Genomic DNA, 23303 nt, shown 5'->3' on the forward strand with positions numbered 1-23303 from the left:
TTTTGGTGTTTCATCTGCTTTTACAACTTTGTCACATCGGCTTATAATGATGGACGAAAAATAAAACATGACGGACACCTATGGAAATTGGGAACATAGTTTTCCAGATTCTGTGTTACTCACAACCGCATTCAAGATTCCACGTAGTGGCGTTTGGCACAGAACATAACTAGGCGTGGCGTAGTTTTGTTTGCGGATTGAAGAACGTGGTCTAGAATATCTGTTTTAGTAAGAGAGTGGATTTTAAAGCCTTGGCCAACGCACCTGTACAGGAGAGAATGTTGCTTGTGCTAATTACAGGTAAGAAATTGCATTTACAGCCCTGGTTAGCAATCATTTAAAGGTGGACCAATGGTGATGTTGCTAGTGATAATAAGAACTAAATAAATGGATTTGAAAGTCTTGGTTATCAGTATCGGCTGGTTTCCAGACCCTGATAAGTACGAATCTTGAGCTGCCTTATGTAAGGTGACGTTATTATCCATGATTAATGGTAATCGATTACGTGATGCAAGCCTTTATTTTTTGTAGGCTTTTTTGTAGCAGGTGCGTTCCTGTTTTCACTGTTATCATTTTATTCTATTTTTACAAACCTGTTTTTTTTTTTTTAGCTTTTTACCAAATAAACTGTTTTTTTAAAGTCCAATTTTATAAAATGTTTTGCTTCAGACTCCAGACTCTTTTCTTTCAATTTAATGGTGTATTGTTCTTTTGTTTGTGTGCGTGTGTGTGTGTTGTGATGAAAGGTACTGTAGAAACATGAATTGCTGCTGTTGTTGCTGGTTCTTACAGAACAAAGTGTGCGGGCTGTGCGGGAACTTCGATGGAGTTCAAAACAACGATCTGCAGAGCAGCAACAACCAGATGGAGGTGGAGCCTTCGGACTTTGGGAATTCTTGGAAAGTCAATCCCGGATGTGCGGACGCTGTGCAGGTAGGATACAGCAATGACAAACTACAGGCTAACGAAGGGGGTGTCTGATCAACATGGCTGGACCTGCACTGAAGCTCTGGGCTATTTCAGAGCAGAACCGGATCATAGTTTTGGACTACACCCCATGAATTACGGGCCCCTATTTTATACAGGGTTAGACACACACTAGCCCTGCAGCACCCAGACCTGGGTCTCAGAACTCCCCTTGTTTAGTTATATTATTGAGGTGACCAGGTGGCAGGAGTTTGAGCAATCAGGTCCCTGCTAACTCTGCTCTGTACTGATTGCATTTCTCTTCACAGCATGAATAAGATCACTCTAGTCTGCAGATTTACTGATATACTGTACTAATGTACTTCAGTGTGCAGATGTATTAGAACACCCCAATGTTTCTGTTATTTTAATCTGTGACTGAAAATCTTGAAATATTGTCAAAAAAGGCACATTAGTGATTGTCTCATTTAATTGATGACTTTAATAGGCCACACATGCAATTCATTTAAAATAGTAAGAGAAAGGGAACACTTAGCCACAAATTGTAAAATGCATGACACTTTTTAGAAGCTGTTTCAGATGCCTAATTAAAGCACAAAGTCTGTTTAGGTACTGCTATTGTCCAGTACCTAAAATGAAAAACACTTTCACTTTATACATGTTATTAAAATGAGTATACAGTTGCTTACTTTCTTTTTATTGTGACAGATTTAATTGGCTAGCTGAAAATATTCATCTCCGATCAACAGTTATTTAAGGTTTCAGCACAGAGTGTGGAATCTTATAATCAAATTTACACTGAACATCCAAACGGTCCTATGAGGTTTATGTACAATGTGGGTGGTTAAATTTGAGTTGTCTTTGCAGCTGCCTTCCCAGTGCAGTGACAGCATCATGAAGCAGGTTTCAGTGGAGCAGTCCTGCAATGTGCTCGTCAGCGAACTCTTCAAGGAATGCAACAAACTGGTAAGAAATCCTGGAGCCTCACAGAGGGGGCCCCAAAGAACCCACAGGAAAATCCTGAACTCTGCATTAAAACTGCTCAATAGTGACCCCACAAAAAATATCGGGGTGCATGGAACAGATCTAATGTTTAATTCTGCTTCTGTTTAGATCAGATTATCTTTTCAATTATTAAACACAACAGGGCCATTAAAAAGTAAGTAGGCTCAAATTTGCTCAAAACCAAAGGAGATTTTGAGATCAGAGCAACAAAACTGAGAACCTCTCAGAATGATTGACATAAAATAGTAAAAGTGAAAAGAGATCCAGTGGCATTTGAAGTGACTTACTCTTTAGATAACCAGGCAGTCACTCAGTAAACAGCAGGTTTCACAGCCTCATAACATAGCATACTGCAGGAATGAGGAGAGATGACATTTAATTTACACTCTACAGCTTTAACAAGCACATATAGTTTAGTTTAGTCTAGCTGTATTATTTCTTCTCTAAATGTACTCATTTTAATTATGAATTTATTTTATCTGGGCAACACTACATTAAGTTTTTCTAATTACTGTGTATTTACATAGTAGCGACATAGTAAATACATGTGTACTTACACGTAATTACAATGTTATTATGCACAGTTACAATATACTTAACGTGTAAATCTTGTTGCACAATATATGTAAGTACACAATTGTATCAGAAAAGGGTTAGGGTTACAGTGTAAAGTTGTTGTAGTTTATACACTATTGAACCTAAAAAAAATTCAGCTAGCACTCGACTGCATCAGATGGATTTTATCATGTACAGCTATGGCCAAAAGTTTTGCATCTCAGGTGCCTCATCTCGTGATAAGATGTGATTCCATCTGTTTTCATTTCATGCAGAAATAAAAAATATCGATTAGTTTAGGAATAAAAAAAAAAAAAAAACATTGACTCTTTGTTTAAAAATTATGTATTTAACATTTAATCATAATGTGATGAGATTGTATTATTTTTCATTCCATTAAGAATAAAAAAGTGTGACTAAGGTCATCTCAACTGCCTCTCGTTTAACTGGGACAGCTGCTTATTCGGGATATTTTTCCTTCTCCCGAGGCGTCCTGATAAAGCGTGTCACATCTTTCAATTTTTGTCAGGTTTTTGTTAAGTATATGGAAAATTACAAAGCAGTATGTAATTCAATATGTTAACGTAACATTATTCAGCAGGTTTCATTCGACTTTATGAGGCAAAACTAGTTAATTCTACAGGGTGATACAAAACGTTTGACCGTAGCTGTAGATTTGAAAGATGAGGAAGCCACTCCCCTGCAATATAAAGACGAGGTTGTTTGTTTTCCAGGTGGACCCGGAACCCTACTGGGACATCTGCACCTACGACACCTGCTCCTGCCCGTCCATCGGAGACTGTGTGTGTTTCTGTGACGCCGTCGCTGCTTACGCACAAGAGTGCGCCCAGCACGGGGTCCTCATTCACTGGAGGTCCAACAGTCTGTGCCGTGAGTTTACTCAACGACCTCATGAAAAACAGCAACAGGAGGGATATGTATTGTGTGCTCAAGCAATATGCACAACAGGGTGTGTGTCGATCTGGGATATTGTTAGCACAGATTTCACGATTTCCATGAATTAACCATTGCTGTCCAATTTCTAAGTGAATATCACTTAAAAAAAACAACTTTGCTTTACTGACACACTACCTGTCACTTTTAGGAACCTGGCAGATGGTTTTGTTTGCTTCCAATTAATGATTGAACACAGCATAGAGTTGCATGGTTTCTTTAAAATGTCTTCACTGTAAGATACCAGCTGCATCAAAGATTGGAAATAGTTCTGCTAAAGATCGCTCTGTCCAGTACATTATACATTTTGAACGCGACAACGTGAACTATCGTCAAATACCAATTTTTAGACCATGAAATGCCTTGAAATAAGCCACCGTGAAAAAAAATACATCCCAGGTAATATCCAAGAGTGACACACACACTGGAGTGCTATATTGAGGTTATACAATGACTATGAGGTCAAACAAAAACAGGTTTAAAGTGAACCGATGTCCTACGATATCGCCACAGCTATCACAAAACCTATTAAAATGAATAAGAGGACGAGCCTTACCATTCTATAATATAAGTAAATACCATGTGTGTAGGGTGTCTATTATTGTTATAAGAGATCTCATGATGTGCCTGTAATGCACCATACTTGTAGGTCACTGTCTACTGATTTGAAGCAACCAATAACACCATTCTCCCAAGGACAGCTTCCGTAAACAAATATGCAGCTAATACTGTGTGCTTGTGTTGTGTTTGCAGCTCTGAGCTGTGAGGAGCTGAATGCAGCAGAGCCGGAGTTTGCGTGCGAGTGGAGGTACAACGCCTGTGCCCCAGCCTGCCCCATCACCTGCCAGCACCCTGAACCCCTGGGGTGTCCTCTGCAGTGTGTGGAGGGGTGCCATGCAAACTGTCCCCCAGGTTATTATTATTATTATTATTATTATTATTATTATTATTATTATTATTATTATTATTTATTTCTTATCAGACGCCCTTATCCAGGGCGACTTACAGTCATAAACAAAAATACATTTCAAGAATCACAGTACAAGTAATACAATTAAGAGCAAGATAAAATACAATGACTTCGGTTCTAGCAAGTATATGACAAAATACAATTCAATAACGGAGCAGATAACAGTGTCAGTGATAGTTCAAGATATAATTAAATACAAAATACGACAGATTAAATGACACTTGACAGATTACAGTACTCTAAAGTACAGGGTTAAATGCAGTAAAATAGGGAGCAGATAAGAGCAAGTAAAGTGCATTTAAGGAAGAGTGATAAGTGTCCAGATGAAAAAGAGGAGTTTCTACAGGTGCTGTCTGAAGAGGTGAGTCTTGAGGAGGCGCCGGAAGATGGTCAGGGACTGGGCAGTATTACCCCAAAACCGTCAAGTCTTACTGTATTACCTTTCTTTCAATGTCTAGTAAGTTGTTACTAAGTATATGCTGTCCCAACAGGAAAGATTTTGGATGAGGTCTCTATGAAATGCATCGACCCCTCCCAGTGTCACGTGTGTCTCCATGAGGGGAGAAGGATCGCCCACGGCAAGAAGATCATTCTGAACCGGGAGAACGAGGACCTGTGCCAGATCTGGTAAACTAGTCACTGTGTAACTGTGCAGCTCACTGCCTTTAACAGGAGATCTTTCATAGTCACTGTGTAACTGTGCAGCTCACTGCCTTTAACAGGAGATCTTTCATAGTCACTGTGTAACTGTGCAGTTCACTGCCTTTAACAGGAGATCTTTCATAGTCACTGTGTAACTGTGCAGTTCACTGCCTTTAACAGGAGATCTTTCATAGTCACTGTGTAACTGTGCAGTTCACTGCCTTTAACAGGAGATCTTTCATAGTCACTGTGTAACTGTGCAGTTCACTGCCTTTAACAGGAGATCTTTCATAGTCACTGTGTAACTGTGCAGTTCACTGCCTTTAACAGGAGATCTTTCATAGTCACTGTGTAACTGTGCAGCTCACTGCCTTTAACAGGAGATCTTTCATAGTCACTGTGTAACTGTGCAGCTCACTGCCTTTAACAGGAGATCTTTCATAGTCACTGTGTAACTGTGCAGCTCACTGCCTTTAACAGGAGATCTTTCATAGTCACTGTGTAACTGTGCAGTTCACTGCCTTTAACAGGAGATCTTTCATAGTCACTGTGTAACTGTGCAGCTCACTGCCTTTAACAGGAGATCTTTCATAGTCACTGTGTAACTGTGCAGCTCACTGCCTTTAACAGGAGATCTTTCATAGTCACTGTGTAACTGTGCAGCTCACTGCCTTTAACAGGAGATCTTTCATAGTCACTGTGTAACTGTGCAGCTCACTGCCTTTAACAGGAGATCTTTCATAGTCACTGTGTAACTGTGCAGCTCACTGCCTTTAACAGGAGATCTTTCATAGTCACTGTGTAACTGTGCAGTTCACTGCCTTTAACAGGAGATCTTTCATAGCCAAGCAGCAGCTCTATAACACTAGAACGACTGTGTTTATACACATACCTAGAACAACCATGAGAGGTCAATTTGAGAGGCGTATTAAAAACAACATAAATATTATAATGAAAGGACAAACAATTGAATGTAACTCGTAATTTTATTCAGGAACATCATATAAAGCATCTACACAACCAAAATAAATAAACAGACATTTGAACAGAAATGTGTTTCTATACAGATATATTACATAAAACGCAACCTCAAAAAACGGTAAAAAATTAAAGAAACAAATATTTGAAAATAAATGTGTGTATATACAGGTATATCATGTACATACAAAACTGTACAACTGAAATGATGTAAATAAGTATCAAACCTTTTTTTTAATAAATGGGTTTGTATTGCCTACATAACAAAGTGCATATACGCAACCGAAGCTATCCGTTTATACACAGACATACAATAATTGAAATTACATAAATAAATAAACATTTGAACAGAATGGGCTTCATTTACAATCATTTACAAAGTCTAAGTGCTGGCACAAATCACACAGATCCTATGTTTTATATGTAGCGGTCAATTTGACCGTTCCTGGTTGGAATAGGTATGCCAGTATTTTATCTCCCTAATATTTGCAGCTACGCGATTCTTTCTTTGTCAGGGTAATTAGTACATATATTCAGGAAAAGTCAGGAAAGCACAGCTCCTTATCTTAAACACATACACAGCAATTTAAATTTTAATTCCAAAAACTGTCAAAATGACTGCCTTGGTTGTTCTAGTGTTAATGGCAGATCAATCGTTCTATACGTAGGGGCACCGGGGCTACTCCAATGATACAAGTCCGCCATTGGTTGAATGATTGGTTAAATGAATTTGATATATTAATGGTATTGCATAAAAAAATCAGGGCTAGGTTTTTGTACTAATAGCTTCAAATAATATATGTATTATTCAAACAATAGATATATTCAGGAAGAACTGAAACTTACTGCCTTGATATCTTTAAAGGAGTTCAAACAACAATTGACAGCTATGTAGTGAGAGACATGTTGTTGTTTTGGCTCCTGAAATGCTTCTTATAATTTGATTAACTTGTTTGTATTGGTTGTGTTCATTTCAATTTGTTTTGTATTGCATGCTACCTTCTTGACCAGGTCTCCCTTGAAAAAATTTTTTTTAACCGCAACAGGACTTTCCTGATTAAATACAGATTCAATAAATATTTCAGAGAGCCACAGATCTTGATTAGCACTCATCATGGACTATCCGATTTGACTTTAGCTAGGGTATCAGGATTAGTGCTGATCGGGATCCCTGAAGCAAACTGGTAGTTTGAAACATCGTAGATATGCTTGTACAGTTCCTGGTAGAATAGGATGCAGCTATTAGGATCAGGAGTCATTGAGTTTCTTTTAGTATTTAGAAATTTGGTTTAGATGCTGTTAAGACCTTTACCCTGTTTGAAGACTACCCTAAGAAAGGTGTACTCATTTTCTAATTGAACGTTCAGCTTTGCAGTTCATTTCTCATTTCTTCTCTGCAGTCACTGCGAAGGCAATAACCTGTCCTGTGAGTTCTGCCCATTGGAGTTAGTAACCACCCTGGCACCCACCACCCTCCCCGTCACCACTTCTTACAGAGACCTGTTCACGACTCCAGTCCCGGAGAACGTGTGCAGCCGCATGATGGACCTGGCCTTCATGGTGGACGGCTCGTCCTCACTGACGGAAGATGACTTTGAGACCGTAAAGGACTTTATCATCAATGTGGCAGAGCGGTTCCGCATGGGAGCGGCCTACACCCGCATGACGGTCATGCAGTTTCACACTGGCATCAAGAGCTACGAGATGCAGGTGCAGAAGCCTGTCTTCAAGAAGGTGGTGAAGGAGATGAAGTACAGCGGCGGGGAAGCAGCCTTCATCAACGAAGCCCTGAAGTACCTGGCGCTGAACATCTTCGACAAGGACAAGCGAGAAGACGCTTCTAGGGTGGCTGTTCTGCTGACGGCCAGCACCTCGCCACGCAAGATCAAGGGTATGCTGAAGCTGCTGTCCAAGAAATCCATTACCATGATCTCCATTGGCCTGGGGCCTTACATCAGCATGGACCAGATCAACCAAATCACCAGCACCTCGCCCAGTAACAAGGCTGTCATTCTCAACAGCGTCAACGAGCTCCAGGAGAACGCTGAAGAGCTGACCAAATATCTGTGCCACCTTGGCCAGATTCTTACAGTTCCCCCTCCAAAGGTGACCAAGTCTCCCAAAGCCCCTCCTACCACCACAACAACGGCTAGCTCTATTGTCAGCAAAACTCTTGTCCCTCAAAATGCTGCTCCCTCTACTACCTCCTCATCCACTGGTCCCACCACCTCTGCTTCCCAAGCTCAGATAGATATCACCTTTGTCGTTGAAGGATCTGACAAAGTGGGTGAGGAGAACTTCAACATTACCAAAGAGTTCCTGTTGAAATCCATCCAGAATATGTCAGTTGGGGAGAAGACCATCCACATCACCATCATCCAGTATTCCTATACCCTCACCATTGAGTACTCGTTCACCGAGAGCCAGAGGAAGGACGATATCCTGGAAAGAATCCGCCACATGGAATGGCGAGGCGGGAATGCCACCAATACCGGAGCTGCTGTTTCCGAAACCACTTTAACAACTGTGCAGGGGAGCAGGGACCAGGTTCCTGATTTGGTTTTCCTAATATCCAGTAATCCCCCAAGTGATACCATCACAAAACCAGCCGAGGATTCCCAGACAAATATCATACCCATTGGGGTGGGACCGCAAGTGAGAGAAATGGACCTGGAACTCATCAGCTATCCTCAAAAACCTGTAATTATTAAAGATTACAAAGGTCTTCTTGAACAAGGGGTGACGACAGTGATTGAAACAATCGCAGCAATAGCATCACCATCTCTCCCTGCAACCCCCACAACTGCTGCCCTTCATAGCACCCCAGTGCCAACCACAATGCTGCCCTCGTCAGGTAAACTGCCAAGTGTTACAGTGAAATAAGCCCCCTTTTATTTGTAGGTATTGATCAGCACGCACAAGAAGGTCTCTGCAAATCTGCAAATATGACAGAATCAGAGAGGGACGCTAATACTGTCTCAATACAACTACACAAATATGACAGAGTCAGAGAGAGAGAGGGACGCTAATACTGTCTCAATACAACTAGACAAATATGACAGAGTCAGAGAATACAAATAAAGAAAACAATATGTACTCCGCAGTGACAGAGTACTGGACTCACTAGTTCACTAGCTCGCCTTCTGTTAAGTTGAGGGAACATGAAGCCACTTTGTGGTTTGAAACTTGGTTTCAGGAGACTAGGTCTCAGGCCATGACATGACACACCAGGGGAGATTCGGGGTTTGATACTGTAAAGTTGCCTCAAACTAAGTCTCCTGGAAAAGTGGCTTTGTGTTCCCTCAGCTTTAGACCAAGAACTGGACACCAAGCCTTGTACTCTACTCACTACCTGGGTGGACATGCAAGGGAGCTTAATATCAAATAGAACTGTTCAAGGGGTAGCTATGCATGAGACAGAGGTTCATTACAGTACACGATCAGGAATAGAAGCCGTCTGGAAATTTGAATGGAACATATCAATGGAATACCATATTTAGGTTGCTGCATTAAAATGAGCGAAATATACGAATTAACTAAATTAAGACATTAGCTATTAAATCAACAAGCTATTCATTTGCTTACTCATTATTTGAAAAGTTTATTTCAGCATTAATGTCTGATCATTACAGAAGGTAAAGAAAGTTACGTATGATATTCACACTATTAGAAATGATTCGCTGAGAGTTTATAATGTGGTATGATATCTACTGCTAACTATAGATGGAACTGTGTTTAAGCAACGTAGAGCTGCATGCAACACCTGCATGTATTACTTTTACATTTTGGTTTATTGGTTATTATTTTATTAATGTGGTAAATCATAGCAAAAGCAAAGCAAAGTGTAAGAAGGCATTGCATACGCATTATAAAGCACTGGCAAGTATGACAAATCACTGAGAATAAGGGTAAAGCATGTTTAGCAAAGTCAAAGGTAAATGCAAACTTGCAAGTAAACCTCTATAGAGAAACTTAACAGAGAGCAGTATGTGCAAACAGTCAGCACACCCTTATGTCACATAGCTTTTACATTTCCTATTGCAGGTTCCCATTCAGGCTGAATTAAAGATCATCTTATAGAAGGATCGTAAAAAGTGATTCATTATTATACATAATCACTGTGCGGTACATAAACCTTTCAAAAATCCTTATATTCCTATTAAGCTATTTACATTGGCAGTCGTGTCTCTGTTACGCATGGAACCAATATTCTCTTTATAACTGTGTATGTATATGTGTTCTGTACATTGATTTAGTGCTTTTGGAGGTGTTGCAAGTGCACCAGTTATGTTTCACATCTATACTGTGCTTCATCCTCTAGTTCCGTGTGACAGACCGATGGATGTGATAATCATGCTGGAAGGGAGCGCAGGAATCCCAGAACCACAGTTTGAGGAAATGAAAACGTTCGTAAAAGCCTTCATCAACAAAGCTGACATTGGTGAGTGACCAGCTGACACAGCGAGCACAGTGCCTGACCTTACCTGCTAGATAATGAACCAGAGGACAGTCAGGTGCCCGAGCCCAATACTGTGCAGGTAATGGTCGCTGTGGAAGATATTAACCCTTTCAGGTACAAGGAACATGTGTCCCACGAATACGATTATACAAACTTTCTTATTTTTGCAATAAGGTTCACCAAACAAAGGTTAGATCTGTACTGACAGGTTAGATCTGGTCATCCAAATCGTCAGGTCCATCCTTATGACTCTTGAGTCACTCTCAAGTGTATTTTAAGAAGTGCCCCAGATGAGAGTAAAATAATCTTTCAATTGGCTTTTAAGCTGCTATTGATCGGTACTCAATTGGAAACGTGTTTTGAAATCAGCTTGTTATGAGTGTGTTTATTGGATACCTGGCTCATTATGAGTGGGTTTATTGGATACCTGGCTCGTTATGAGTGGGTTTATTGAATACCTGGCTCGTTATGAGTGGGTTTATTGGATATCTGGCTAAACATCAAGCATATTTTAGACACTTCCAATACCAGATAAAATCATCAGTCATATAGCTAGTATGTTATTTGTCCTTCGATAAACAATATGTGCAACGATCAGCAAGGAAGGATTTATATTTTACCTCAATCCATCACCTCCTCCTCCCCAGCCTCCACTTGCTTTTTAGCTTTGTCTAACGGGGGAGGCAGCTATCCTGACTCCCTGCCCATGGCTTCCCTATGGTCAGCCTCTCCACTTATCTGCAAGTTCATTTATGAAAGGCGAGGCCAAAGGCCAAATAATGTAGTGTGAAAATATGTATAATGCAGTAGTGGTGTCTAGTCTAAGCTTTAATAAATAATCTATGACCTGAGTTTCCTGACTGAACAATGTCTTTTTCTTTTGAAACATTGCAGGTGCCAATGGAACCCACTTGGCTGTCCTTCAGTATGGAAGGAGCAATAGTCTTGAAGTGTCTTGGGTGGACCGTCAGAGTAAAGAGAATCTCATCAGCAGTGTGAACTTAATGCAGCAAAGGGAAGCGGCTCCCACCAGATTAGGTAACGGAACTGATTCAGTCTCCTGCAGTTTATTTATGTTGACTTCTTGAAGAGTGAGACTCAATTCAGACGTTTACTACCTTTATCAAGTACACATAAACAACTACTAAAGACACTAGCCAAAATGTTTGTGTACTTGACAATCAATGGCACTTAACCATTGAGTCATTTAAATGCAGCTGAGAAGCACATTTTGGACATTTATCACTGCAAAGGACATTTGGTAACACTTTACATTAAGTGTGTCTAATGACCGTGTATTTACATAGTAGTTACATAGTAAATACATGTGTACTTACACATAATTACAATGTTATTATGTGTAGTTACAATGTACATAATGTCATATTTTTGTATGATAGAACCCTAATCCTAACCCTAACCGTACATCTAAACCTAACCCTAACCCTTTTCTGATACAGTTGTGCACTTACATACAGTATATCGTGCAAAAAGATTTACAAGTTAAGTACATTGTAACTATGCATAATGATATTGTAATTATGTGTAAGCAAGCATATATTCACTATGTAACTACTAAGCACATACACAGTAATTAGAGACACTTAATGTAAAGTGTTACCGGACATTTAACAGAAATCAGGGAAACGAATGCTTTATGACAGGATTATACTGTACTTTAGAAAACTCCCAGCTTTTCCTTGTTCAGAATGTGTGTTTTTGTCGCTGCTCCTTCGTGGAGAGTCCATTGTTTTTACGAGCTGTTTCTTTGTGATGTGAAACAGGGGATGCCCTGCGATTCACCGTTCAGAGTGCAGTATCGGAGGTGCACGGGGGACGTCCGGGGGTCCCCAAGATCGCAGTGCTGATCGCGACACGCCCCTCCCAGGACCCTGTGGAGGAGGCTGCCAGGGAAGCACTGACTGCGGGTATGTAATCAAAGAGACAGACACACTGTGTATTACAGGCATGGATAGACATGGAGTTTAGTAACTGGGTAATTAACAAGGGTAAGTACTGTCAGTTTTGGTCTCTTCACATCATTTTACTTGAGAAGGTACAGAGAAGGGCAGCTGGGCTGTTTACGGATGAATTACATCTCTTCAGCCTAGAAAAAAGAAGGGCAAGAGGGGACTTGATTGACGTCTTTAAAATCATAAATGGAATAGATAAAGTTAACTCAAGACACTACTTCAAATTTAGCACAGAGAGAAGAATGGAAGCTGAGTAAAAGTAAGTTTAGAACAGAAGGTAGGAAGCACTTTTTTACACAGAGAGAGTTATAAATGCATGGAATAGCCTACCAAGTGAAGTAGTAGGATCTAAAACACTGGGAGCATTAAAAAAGACGAGATTCTGTGCTTTTTAATACGTCCCCCCAGTAGGGGAGAATGGTGTTCTAACAAGGGACAAGCCTTGATGGGCCAAGTTGACTTTTCTTATGTTATGTTCTTATGCACTGTCCAATTACATGGAGATGGTCTTGTGATGTTATTAGATGGTACAGGCCATTTCTATATAATCACGCACATGTTTCACCAGTAGTTACCATGTAAAAGCAGGTTTAGCCACTGCTGTTTGCATTTTCATAGCTGTACTTTAATGTTATCAAAATGTTTGTACATCAAAACGTAAAGGAGGGATTTATTTCAAAAACTGGAAAACTTATCATTGAATTTAGTACCTTTCTTTTAGTATTTTTAAAATGTAGCATTATTTTATTATTCATCCAGAAATAGTAGATATTCAACAGTGCAAAATTTAGAAATACTCAAAAATTCTAAATTCAGTGACAAACATTTTAACACTGCCTTCAATGTTGTCAATAACTATTTTATTGTTATGGATGTGATATGATTAATAAGGGGACAATCTTGAAAGGTGGTGCTATAGCTTACCAATGAATTGAAATCAAGAGTTGTTTCTGCACAAGTTATTTCTACACGTTGATGTGCTGGTCTCTTGCCCTTCCTAGGAGTGGCAGTGATCCCCATTGGAGCTGGGACACAGTTTGATGAGGACCAGCTGATCATAATGGCAGGGCAAGCCATGAAAGACAACATCATCCACCTCCATCGAGTAGAAGACCTCCCCACCATGGTCACTCTAGGAAACCAGTTCATTGACAAACTCTGCAGAGGTAATCCCAGGGCCTCAGTGCTATATTTCCATTCAGGACAATGCTATAATATATACATGTATTATAGCACGCTGTTTGGGATGGTTGATAGATGTGAGTATGCAGTACAATGCTGATCATTGTTTTCTTTTCTCTTACAGTTGGACCCCCTGGGGTGTGTGTGGATGATGAAGGAAATGAAAGGAAGGTAATATGTTCTCTGAATATGCCACTGTACAGTCAACCAATACCCCAATATGTAGCATTTCATTAAGCAGTGATTTCTTGTCAGCTTTTCCACTGAAGATTGTCTTCAACTAAAGCCCTTTGTCTTAATTCAGGGGTGGCCAACCCTGGTCTTGGACAGCCACAATCTTCCAGGCTTTCTGGGTATCTTTAAATCATCAATGATTAAATACCTGGAAAACAAGTCAGTGTTTACCAATTAAGAAGATAATTTTCACTTAAGTAATTGAGAAGTCAGATGGAACGAACACCAGAAGACGCTGCAGCTCTCCATGACCAGGGCTGACCACCCCTGCATTAAGACAAGGAGCTTTATTTGAAGACAATCTTCAGAGGGGAATAGAGTGATTTTATGGTACAAATCTAACAATCGGGAGAACAATAGTTTAAACGCTTATTCCTGGGTCATTCCAGCTAGGACCTGATTTACTATCTAAAAACCGTCAGGTCATGTATCAAAAATGGGTGTAAAGTGCTATTAAATAAAAATGTAAAATTTTGACTCGTATTTACTGCGCTTATAGTGGGACATATTATATATATGTTTTAGGACCCCATAAATAAAAAAAATGGATGCCGAAATATGTAAGCTCATAATTAAGGGACCCATAGTCTTTTGGGGGCCCTGGGCCTGTGCCCCGTAGGCCTTTCCGTTAATATGACTGGGGAGGTATTTCCTCTGTTTGTGACTGATGAGGTCTAATGGTGGTAAAAATACCTTCCCTGATGACTTTTGACATTATTGTTGTCCATGTGGCAGATGACCAAGATAAATATCATCAGTATATTTCCAAAGCTTGTTCATTAATAAAGATAAAATTATATATATTCACGTAAGCTGTTGATGTCGTGGTCCACTTGAACCGGAACATAAATAAATGGTTTGTTGCTAGTTTTAGAACCGCTCTCAATTGAACAGCAGTACTCAACTCTGTCCCTCGAGATCCAATCCAGTCCAGGTTTTTACTCCAAGCAGGTTCTAATGTAGTTAATTGAAGCTGCTAAGAGGCAATTAACTAACTTAGGACTTGGTTGGAATAAAGACCAGGACTGGAATGGGTCACGAGGGCCAGAGTTTAGTCCTGTGTCACTGGCTTAGAACATAAGAAAGGTTTGGGAAAGAGAAAAAGCCATTTGGCCCATGAAGGCTCGTCCCTTGTTAGCACACCATTCTGGGGAGAACTCATTTAAAAGCGCATAATCTAGTCTTTTTTTAAAATGTTCCAAGTGTTTTAGATCCTACTACTTCACCTGGTAGGCTATTCCATGCACTTATAACTGTCTGTGTAAAAAAGTGTTTCCTACCTTTGGTTCTAAACTGATTTTAACTCAGCTTCCAGTTATGCCCCATTGTTCGTCTCTGTGCTAAATTTGAAGTAGAGTCTTGGGGTAACTTGATCTATACCAATCTAACATGCTTTCTTCAAGCTTGCTTCAAACCGGGTCGGCCCCGTTGTATGTTGGACCCACCTGGTTCTGGTTAATGGTTCTGATCCCGTGTGTTCCAGCCCGGTGAAACCTGGACTCTGTCTGACCAGTGCCACAGCCTCCTGTGCCACCCCAACGGGGCTGTCACCATTCAGAACCACAAGGTGAACTGTGAGAAGATGCAGAAGCCAGCCTGCAGGAACAACCTGCCCAGCGTGAAGATCCAGGAGACCTGCGGCTGCCGTTGGACCTGTCCTTGTGAGTAACAATCCCCCAGGGATCGATGGAGAGGACAGGAAGGGTTCTATCAGTAGCGCAAGAGCAGCATTATCACTGGTTTATTCATTCATTCTTCAACCAAGAATAAACCCACTTGCGTGGAGTGCAGGATGTGCCCTATAGTCTGGACGTCGCAAGTTCGAGTTCAGGCTATTCCTTTGCCGACTGAGGACAGGAGCTTCCAGGGGGCGGCGCTCAATTGGCTGAGCGCTGCCTGGGGGGAGGGAGGCCAGGGTGTCCTCAGCGCACCGCGGACCAGCGACTCCTGTAGTCTGGCCGGGCGCCTGCAGGCTTGCCTTTAAGCTGCCCGAGAGCTGCGTTGTCCTCCGACGCTGTAGCTCTTGGGTGGCTGCATGGTGAGTCCGCAGTGTGAAAAAAAGCTGTCGGCTGACGGCATACGCTTCAGAGGACAGCGTGTGCTCGTCTTCGCCGCTCCCGAGTCAGCACAGGGGTGGTAGCGGTGGGCTGAGCCTAAAAAATTAATTGGACATTACTAAATTGGGGAGAAGACTAAAAAAATAATTGGTGAACACTAAATTTAATCTTAGTCATTGTTCTACTTATAATATGTTGAGGGTGTAGTTTCATACAAAGACTTGTTTGCGGGACTAACACGGCAAAGAGTGCACAAAAAACTATATTTTCAACTTGATTAGTGGAAGCCGCCAAACACTTAGAAATAGAAGTACTCTTTAAAATGAGACCGGTAACACTTTACGTGAAGTGTCTCTAATTACTGCGTATTTACATAGTAGTTACTTAGTTAATACATTAAGGACCTTGTAACTACATGTAAATCTTTTTGCAAGATATATGTAAGCACACAATTGTATAAGAAAAGGGTTAGGGTTAGGTTTAGGGTTAGTGTTATAGCATGCAAAACAAATGTATACATTAAGTACATTGTAACTATTATTATTATTATTATTATTATTATTTGTTTATTTAGCAGACGCCTTTATCCAAGGCGACTAACAGAGACTAGGGTGTGTGAACTGTGCATCAGCTGCAGAGTCACTTACAACTACGTCTCACCCGAAAGACAGAGCACAAGGAGGTTAAGTGACTTGCTGAGGGTCACACAATGAGTCAGTGGCTGAGGTGGGATTTGAACCGGGGAACTCCTGGTTACAAGCCCTTTTCTTTAACCACTGGACCACACAGCCTCCTATGCATAATAACATTGTAATGATGTGTAAGTACACATGTGTTTACTAAGTAACTGCTATGTAAATACACAGCAATTAGAGACACATAATGTAAAGTATTAGCGCATGACCTAACTCTGATTTAAAACATTCCTTCACCTGTATTTTATTATAGTTTTTTTTTAATCCACCCCGAATTGTGACTTTGTATTGATGCCCTGTTCTATTCCTTCAATCGTTCATTTACTTCACACAGGCATGTGTATGGGGAGCTCCACCAGCCACATTGTTACCTTTGATGGTCTTGCCTTCAAGTTGACGGGGTCCTGCTCCTACACGCTCCTGCGTGACGCTGTGCACGACAGTGACATCATCCTGCACAATGCACCGTGCTCAGTAGACTCCAAGCAGAGCTGCATGAAATCTATAGAAGTGAAGCACGCTGGCACCTCCATCGCACTGCGGGACGACATGAAGGTACGTACATCCTTTACCTAAAGCTGAGGGAACACTAAGACACTCTGTGGCTTGGAACTTGGTTTCAGGAGACAAGGTTTCAGGCCACTGCATGGCACACCAGGGGAGACTTAGGGTTACATATTTTCTAAGAAAAAAATATTTTGGTTATTAATGGGTTAATACAATAGTCAAGAAGCAGAAAGTATGTGGTATTGCCGAAATGACCTTGTGAGCTCAGCTGCAACTCTGCAAAAGCTGTTTGGCGCAGTCTGCTGGAAGGGTAGAGGGTATTGATTTATAATTAAAAGCACTGCAGCATCACCGCAGTACATTTTAAGGGCCCTTTCATACCTAGTTTGTTTATGAAGAATTTAGAATTAATTTGTAACAATTAAAAATGTTACAATTTTGCTTCGATTGGTTTCACACCAGATCTCAAACAAACTGCATTTTTCCTCCAAGCAAGTTCAAGTTCGCTTTCTCCACTGTAATCGCACCAGAATGCGTTTGTTTTCACACTGCAAAGTGAATCTGATCGTCTGGATTTGTGCATGTGACCAAAATGATATATTCCTGTTAATGCCCAGACGGATGTTCATTACTAAACATGGAGGGTTCCGCCCGTGCAAGGCTTGCGATGTTTGTGCTATGTACCTACATTTTGTTTATTCAACATCTGGTAGAATGTCAGCCTGAAAGCCGGATAATAAATATTGTTGAGCAACACCAACGTTTTCGTGCTGCATTATGTGCAAGGAAGAGACATTTACAAAGGCGACAAATGAGAAGGAGCGCTTTACTTTTTAAATTTGTCAGCTGTTGCATTGTCAGTGGTATTATCCTGACATCGGTGAGTTGTATGCAGTCCCTATCAATCCCTATTAATCAGCCTTTCTTGTCTCAATATGATTGCATTGTAATGACACGTAAATGCAGAGAAAGTTTGTTAAGGCAGAAAGACCAATTATGCGAGAGACCAAGCTATTTATATGTGTAACGTAAAAATAATAATGTAAAAATAATAATTATAATTATAAATTTCATATTGTATATACATTATGCATTACATCACCACCAGTCGGTTCAATTTCTGTTGCATTGCGATTGCTTTCACACTGGCCGACTTTGAGGGTGAAACACATTACAGTACCCCCTCAATCGAGCCGAGACCACCCTTTCAGGTGAATCTTAGCCCTCTTCTTTGGTGCGCACTCTGATGCGAAACTAATTTTTTTGACGTTTCACACCTGCAGAAATGAACCGAACTGAACTCTAGTGCAAATTATCCTCTCCAAACGAACTAGGTGTGAAAGCCCCCTCAGTTACACTTTGACACATTTGTATCAGGTACACTCAGCGCCCCAGATAAGCTGCGTACTGGGTGTTTTATGCATTCAAAAAATAAGAATTATGTATGCTATTTCAATTTAATTCATAACAATTACTCGTAGCAATTCTGCTGCACAGCTTGAGTTTGCATGTTATCAAGCTTCTTGTGCTTCGTTAGTTCCCAGAGTCTCAATGGTTAATTGTGAATATACTATGGCAAGCCAAATTATCATTTAGAGATATTTCGAAATGCATTTCAAGATATCTTAAATTGATTTGCAGATATCGCAAACTAACTTGATTTAAAAATATCACAAACTCATTTTGAGATATCTCGAATTGACTTCCTGTCTAGTTTGAGATATCTTGAAATGGGCCGAAAGTCCATTCAAAACATAGAGCATTTTCACAGGAAGTCAATTTGAGATATCTCAAATTCAATTCGAGATATCTCAAACAGGAGGAAGTCAATTTGAGAGATCTCGAAATGAGTTTGAGATATCTTGAAATCGAGTTAGTTTGATATATCTGCATTTCAATTTAAGATGCATTTCAGTATATTATTGATGTATGTATTCTCGGTATAAACAAGATATTTCATTAAAAGCCATGCCATATGGCATTTTTATGTTATTGCCACATCTGCCCATGACAGAAATACCATATTTCATGGCTTTTCATGACTTATCTCTGTCTGGAGAACACACTCACACAAGCACACCTTTTTGTAGCCCCGTCACATCATTTACGGCAAGTCCTAAGTGGCGCAAAGTTGTGCATGTGCAGGTAATGGAGCGATGAGATGCTATATCATTATGCACAGGTGCATCAGATCTGCATGTGTAATCAGGAGCATCTCAGAGGTCATTGAGATCTTAATGACCTGCCTGCTTATTCCCTGGAACATCTTCCTACTGAGGCGTACAGTTGCCCTTACGAATTTGCGCATGTGCATTTTTCGAGATGCACTGGGCATTTCCCTTTCGTACATATGTCGCATTTTTGCACACGCGCAACTTGATATTTGCGCATGCACAACGCTTAGTACATAGGCCCCATAGTGTCTAAACTGGAGAGTAAATTACTCAATGAACCTAACCCTTCTGTGCAGCGCTGACTCATTCCCCACACTGTGGTCCATACCTGCGTGTGTTTCAGGTCACAGTGGATGGCGTGGAGACCCCTGCCCCCTTCAGCTCGGGGGGTGTTGAGGTGACGCTGTACGGAGCTCTGATGCACGAGGTAAAGATTCCCAGCCTGGGCTACGTGCTGACCTTCACCCCCGGCAACAACGAGTTCACAGTGCAGCTCACACCCATGCTGCGCACAACCAAGACATCCGGCCTCTGTGGTGAGTACATCACAGGCTTAGATTAATATCAGCAGCTTCAGGAAGACCATGCATGTAATATATATATATATTCAAGGCCGAAAATAATCTAGAAATGGATCCACACTGGAGAGACAGATAGCAGTCGGCTATCTGTAACCAAACCCTAAAGAAATGGGTAATGGAGGATTACAGTTATATTATACACATTAAGTACATTGTAATTATGTGTAAGTGCACATCTAGTTACAAAGTAACTACTATATAAGCACACATTAATTAGAGATACTTACTGCAAATAGTAAATACACTATAGTCCAAAGGCTGCCGTGTCCCTTACCAAAGTCAGTTCTAGTGTCAGGATTTAGAAACTGACTGTAAAGGAAATACTTTTAGGCCTTTTTGATCCACAACCATTACTGGATTACTGTTACCTTGTAGGTCTGCTGTTTTTCAATATGAAAGATTCACACATTAAGGTAAATGTCTATTTGATTTATGTATATATACAGTATATAGATAGATAGATAAATAAAAGTTTGTCATAATATGTGCGTCTTTCATAATAAGAAGACCTACAGTAATTAATTTCTCTAAGGAATTATGTTATTATCTCAATGCCCTTTAATAAATGGTGGTGCTCTTTTTGAGCGCGTAGGTTTCTGCGACCAGAACGAGATCAATGACTTTGCTCTGAAGGACGGCTCGGTGACTCTGGAGAGCCATGTGTTCATCAAGGAGTGGACCATTGAGGACCCAAGTGGCCCAAGCTGTGAGCCCGTTGCCAGCCTGACCTGCACCCACCCGGCCAGCGACCAGTGCCTGGTCCTGCGCTCCAGCATGTTCCAGCGTTGCCACGCCGCCGTGCCCCCCGCGCCCTACATCGCCCTGTGCCAGGAGGCTAGCTGCCACGGGCAGGACCTCTGTCAGATCGTGGCTGCCTACAGTCACCTGTGCCGGTTGCAGGGAGTCTGCATCAGCTGGAGATCCGAAGGCTTCTGTGGTGAGCAGCAACTCTTTATGGGGGGAAAGTGACAAAAAAAAACCTCAAGCAATTTAATGCCTCTGTTTTGTTAATCTGGTCAGTATGTAGTTATGCCTCTGTGTTGTTAATCTGGACAGTGTGTAATGCTTGTGTCTTGTCTCTGCAGCCCAGCAGTGCCCCAGCTCCATGGAGTTTGACAGCTGTAGAACTGGCTGTATCCAGCAGTGCGCCGGCCCCTTCAACAGCACCATGTGCATGGACACGCCCACTGAGGGCTGCTTCTGTCCGCCGGGCAAAGTGTTGAACAACGGAGAGTGCGTCGAGGAGGAAGCCTGCTCACAGTGCCTTGATGAGAACAGAGTGGCCCACAAGGTACACTTTATTAGTAGTGATAGTATTAGTATTTGTATTATTAGTATTAGTAGTAGTAGTCATCGTATTTCTAATAAATTGATTGGGCTACCAATGGTGATGGGGATTAATACTAATTTGCATATTATTGATTTTCTTCTTCTTCTTCTTCTTCTTCTTCTTCTTCTTCTTCTTGAACGATAATTGATGTTTTTCAGCTCTGCTCAGTGGTGGTACAACACCTGTGTATAATTGGGTGATGGCACAAGACCCATATATAATAAGAATGCCTGTGTGTAATAAGACTGATTGATAAAACTGCTCAGCTCAATTTAAAAAAATGACCTCAGCCCCATGCCCTCCGTGGAATGTTAGGCAGTGAAGACTGATGGCCTTCAGAAAGCAGAGGCTCTTGAATGATGAGGAAATAATCCAGATTTTCTACTCCGATTCTTAGTATAACACATCTAAACAATGCAGTATTTTACTAAACGCTTAACCCCCCAAAAAAGTACTGTGTTATGAGAATCTTGCATTGAATTTGACATCTTTTCAAGAAGTTTTACTGTGTTATAATGATCCACTGTAACTGAATAATGAGTTTGTAACTTTTTATTGCAAATGCATGAGGTGGTTTACATGGCAAAGAAACGTTTACATGTTTATTCTATTAGACGTAGATTTATAGCCTTAATTATTACTATTTCTGTTTCACATCGTTCTTATACTTACTTTGCACAGCAGCTCATCTCATATTCAATATTATTATTATTATTATTATTTATTTCTTAGCAGACACCCTTATCCAGGGCAACTTACAATTGTTACAAGATATCACATTACTTTTGTCTACAATTACCCATTTATACAGTTGGGTTTTTACTGGAGCAATCTAGGTAAAGTACCTTGCTCAAGGGTACAGCAGCAGTGCCCCCCACCTGGGATTAAACCCACGGCCCCCGGTCAAGAGTCCAGAGCCCTAACCACTACTCCACACTGCTGCCCCAATAAAAACTGAGTCAGAATAATACAAAGTATCCCTGTCTTTTAAATTCTCCTAAATAATAAAATACACCAAAATGGTTGTGGCTTATTTTGTCACCAGAACCCCATGATGAAATTACAGTCTTTACTATACAGTATAACCCATCTGTGGTACTGGCTTTCTAGCTATCTGTCTATCTATCTGTATGTCTGTCTGTCTGTCTGTATGATGTCGGTCACGTTGACTCAAGTCACTGAATCTTGTGGTTCAGCATAGATTTGTCTATTATTATTATTATTATTATTATTATTATTATTATTATTATTATTATTATTATTAGTTTATTTAGCAGACGGCTTTATCCACTGGACCACACAGCCTCCTAATGTCTAGAATGTTATCAATAAACTCAAATACATTTTAAGGGGGCACTGGGTGCAGCAGACTAATACTTAGTCTTAGCTGTGGCATGGCTCTTGATGGGATAATACAAAGTTTATTTGCTGTTCAGGTCAACATGTTGTGTGTTGTGATCATAACTTACTGTTAATGCACGAATAGCTGTCTCTACTGCCCTTTGGACCACAGTCCAGTGGAAATTGTGACTAATACCTTTTTTTTATACCACCATTGCTGTTTAATCCCCAAATAACTTTATGATTAACCTGTGTGATATAAAGGACGTTAGCTGCACTGTCTAGTGCTGCTTTACTGTTAATATACATTGTTTTAACCAGTGCTGCACGAACTGATTATTCGGACTGAACTCTCCACATAAATCAGGCGCTGACAATCAGGTGAGGGTCATTGCTGTTGATTCGGCTAGTTTACCATTCAAAGTGAAACAGGTGAAGAAACAGCTGCTCGGGATTGTGATGAGTGCTGCTTTTCTTAGACACTGTGGAGAAGAGCAATCCACACAAACCCAAGCAGCTGTTTCTTCACTCTGAATGGTAAATTAGCCCGATCAACATCCCAAGGATGAATACTACTTTGTGCAGCTCTAGTTCTGAGAAGTGTTTTTTAAAGGCGGCAAGCAAGTATTTTTAAAGACTGCAAGTCACAAGTCTGTTTACATGCTAAGAGTGTTACTACAACCCATACACAGATACTCCCCAATAACTCTACTACATACAGCTCTGCTGTTAATAACTA

The 23303-nt window shown here is 40.7% G+C and overlaps 1 protein-coding gene across 1 annotated transcript in view; it reads left to right on the forward strand.

Annotated features, from left to right (window-relative positions):
• The window catches only part of LOC117419959 (von Willebrand factor-like), a 62091-nt gene that overhangs the window by 27594 nt on the left and 11194 nt on the right, over window positions 1-23303 (forward strand). The window contains exons 23-38 of the mRNA XM_058986390.1: window positions 793-933; window positions 1795-1893; window positions 3222-3378; window positions 4195-4353; window positions 4903-5038; window positions 7432-8885; window positions 10353-10472; window positions 11385-11528; window positions 12275-12418; window positions 13465-13629; window positions 13770-13816; window positions 15363-15540; window positions 16966-17186; window positions 19656-19848; window positions 20486-20830; window positions 20979-21184. Of these exons, the coding sequence (XP_058842373.1) occupies window positions 793-933; window positions 1795-1893; window positions 3222-3378; window positions 4195-4353; window positions 4903-5038; window positions 7432-8885; window positions 10353-10472; window positions 11385-11528; window positions 12275-12418; window positions 13465-13629; window positions 13770-13816; window positions 15363-15540; window positions 16966-17186; window positions 19656-19848; window positions 20486-20830; window positions 20979-21184 (3909 nt within the window). The remainder of the gene's footprint in view (window positions 1-792; window positions 934-1794; window positions 1894-3221; window positions 3379-4194; window positions 4354-4902; window positions 5039-7431; window positions 8886-10352; window positions 10473-11384; window positions 11529-12274; window positions 12419-13464; window positions 13630-13769; window positions 13817-15362; window positions 15541-16965; window positions 17187-19655; window positions 19849-20485; window positions 20831-20978; window positions 21185-23303) is intronic.

The sequence above is a fragment of the Acipenser ruthenus genome, chromosome 14 (assembly GCF_902713425.1).
Source record: "Acipenser ruthenus chromosome 14, fAciRut3.2 maternal haplotype, whole genome shotgun sequence".
NCBI lineage: Eukaryota > Metazoa > Chordata > Actinopteri > Acipenseriformes > Acipenseridae > Acipenser > Acipenser ruthenus.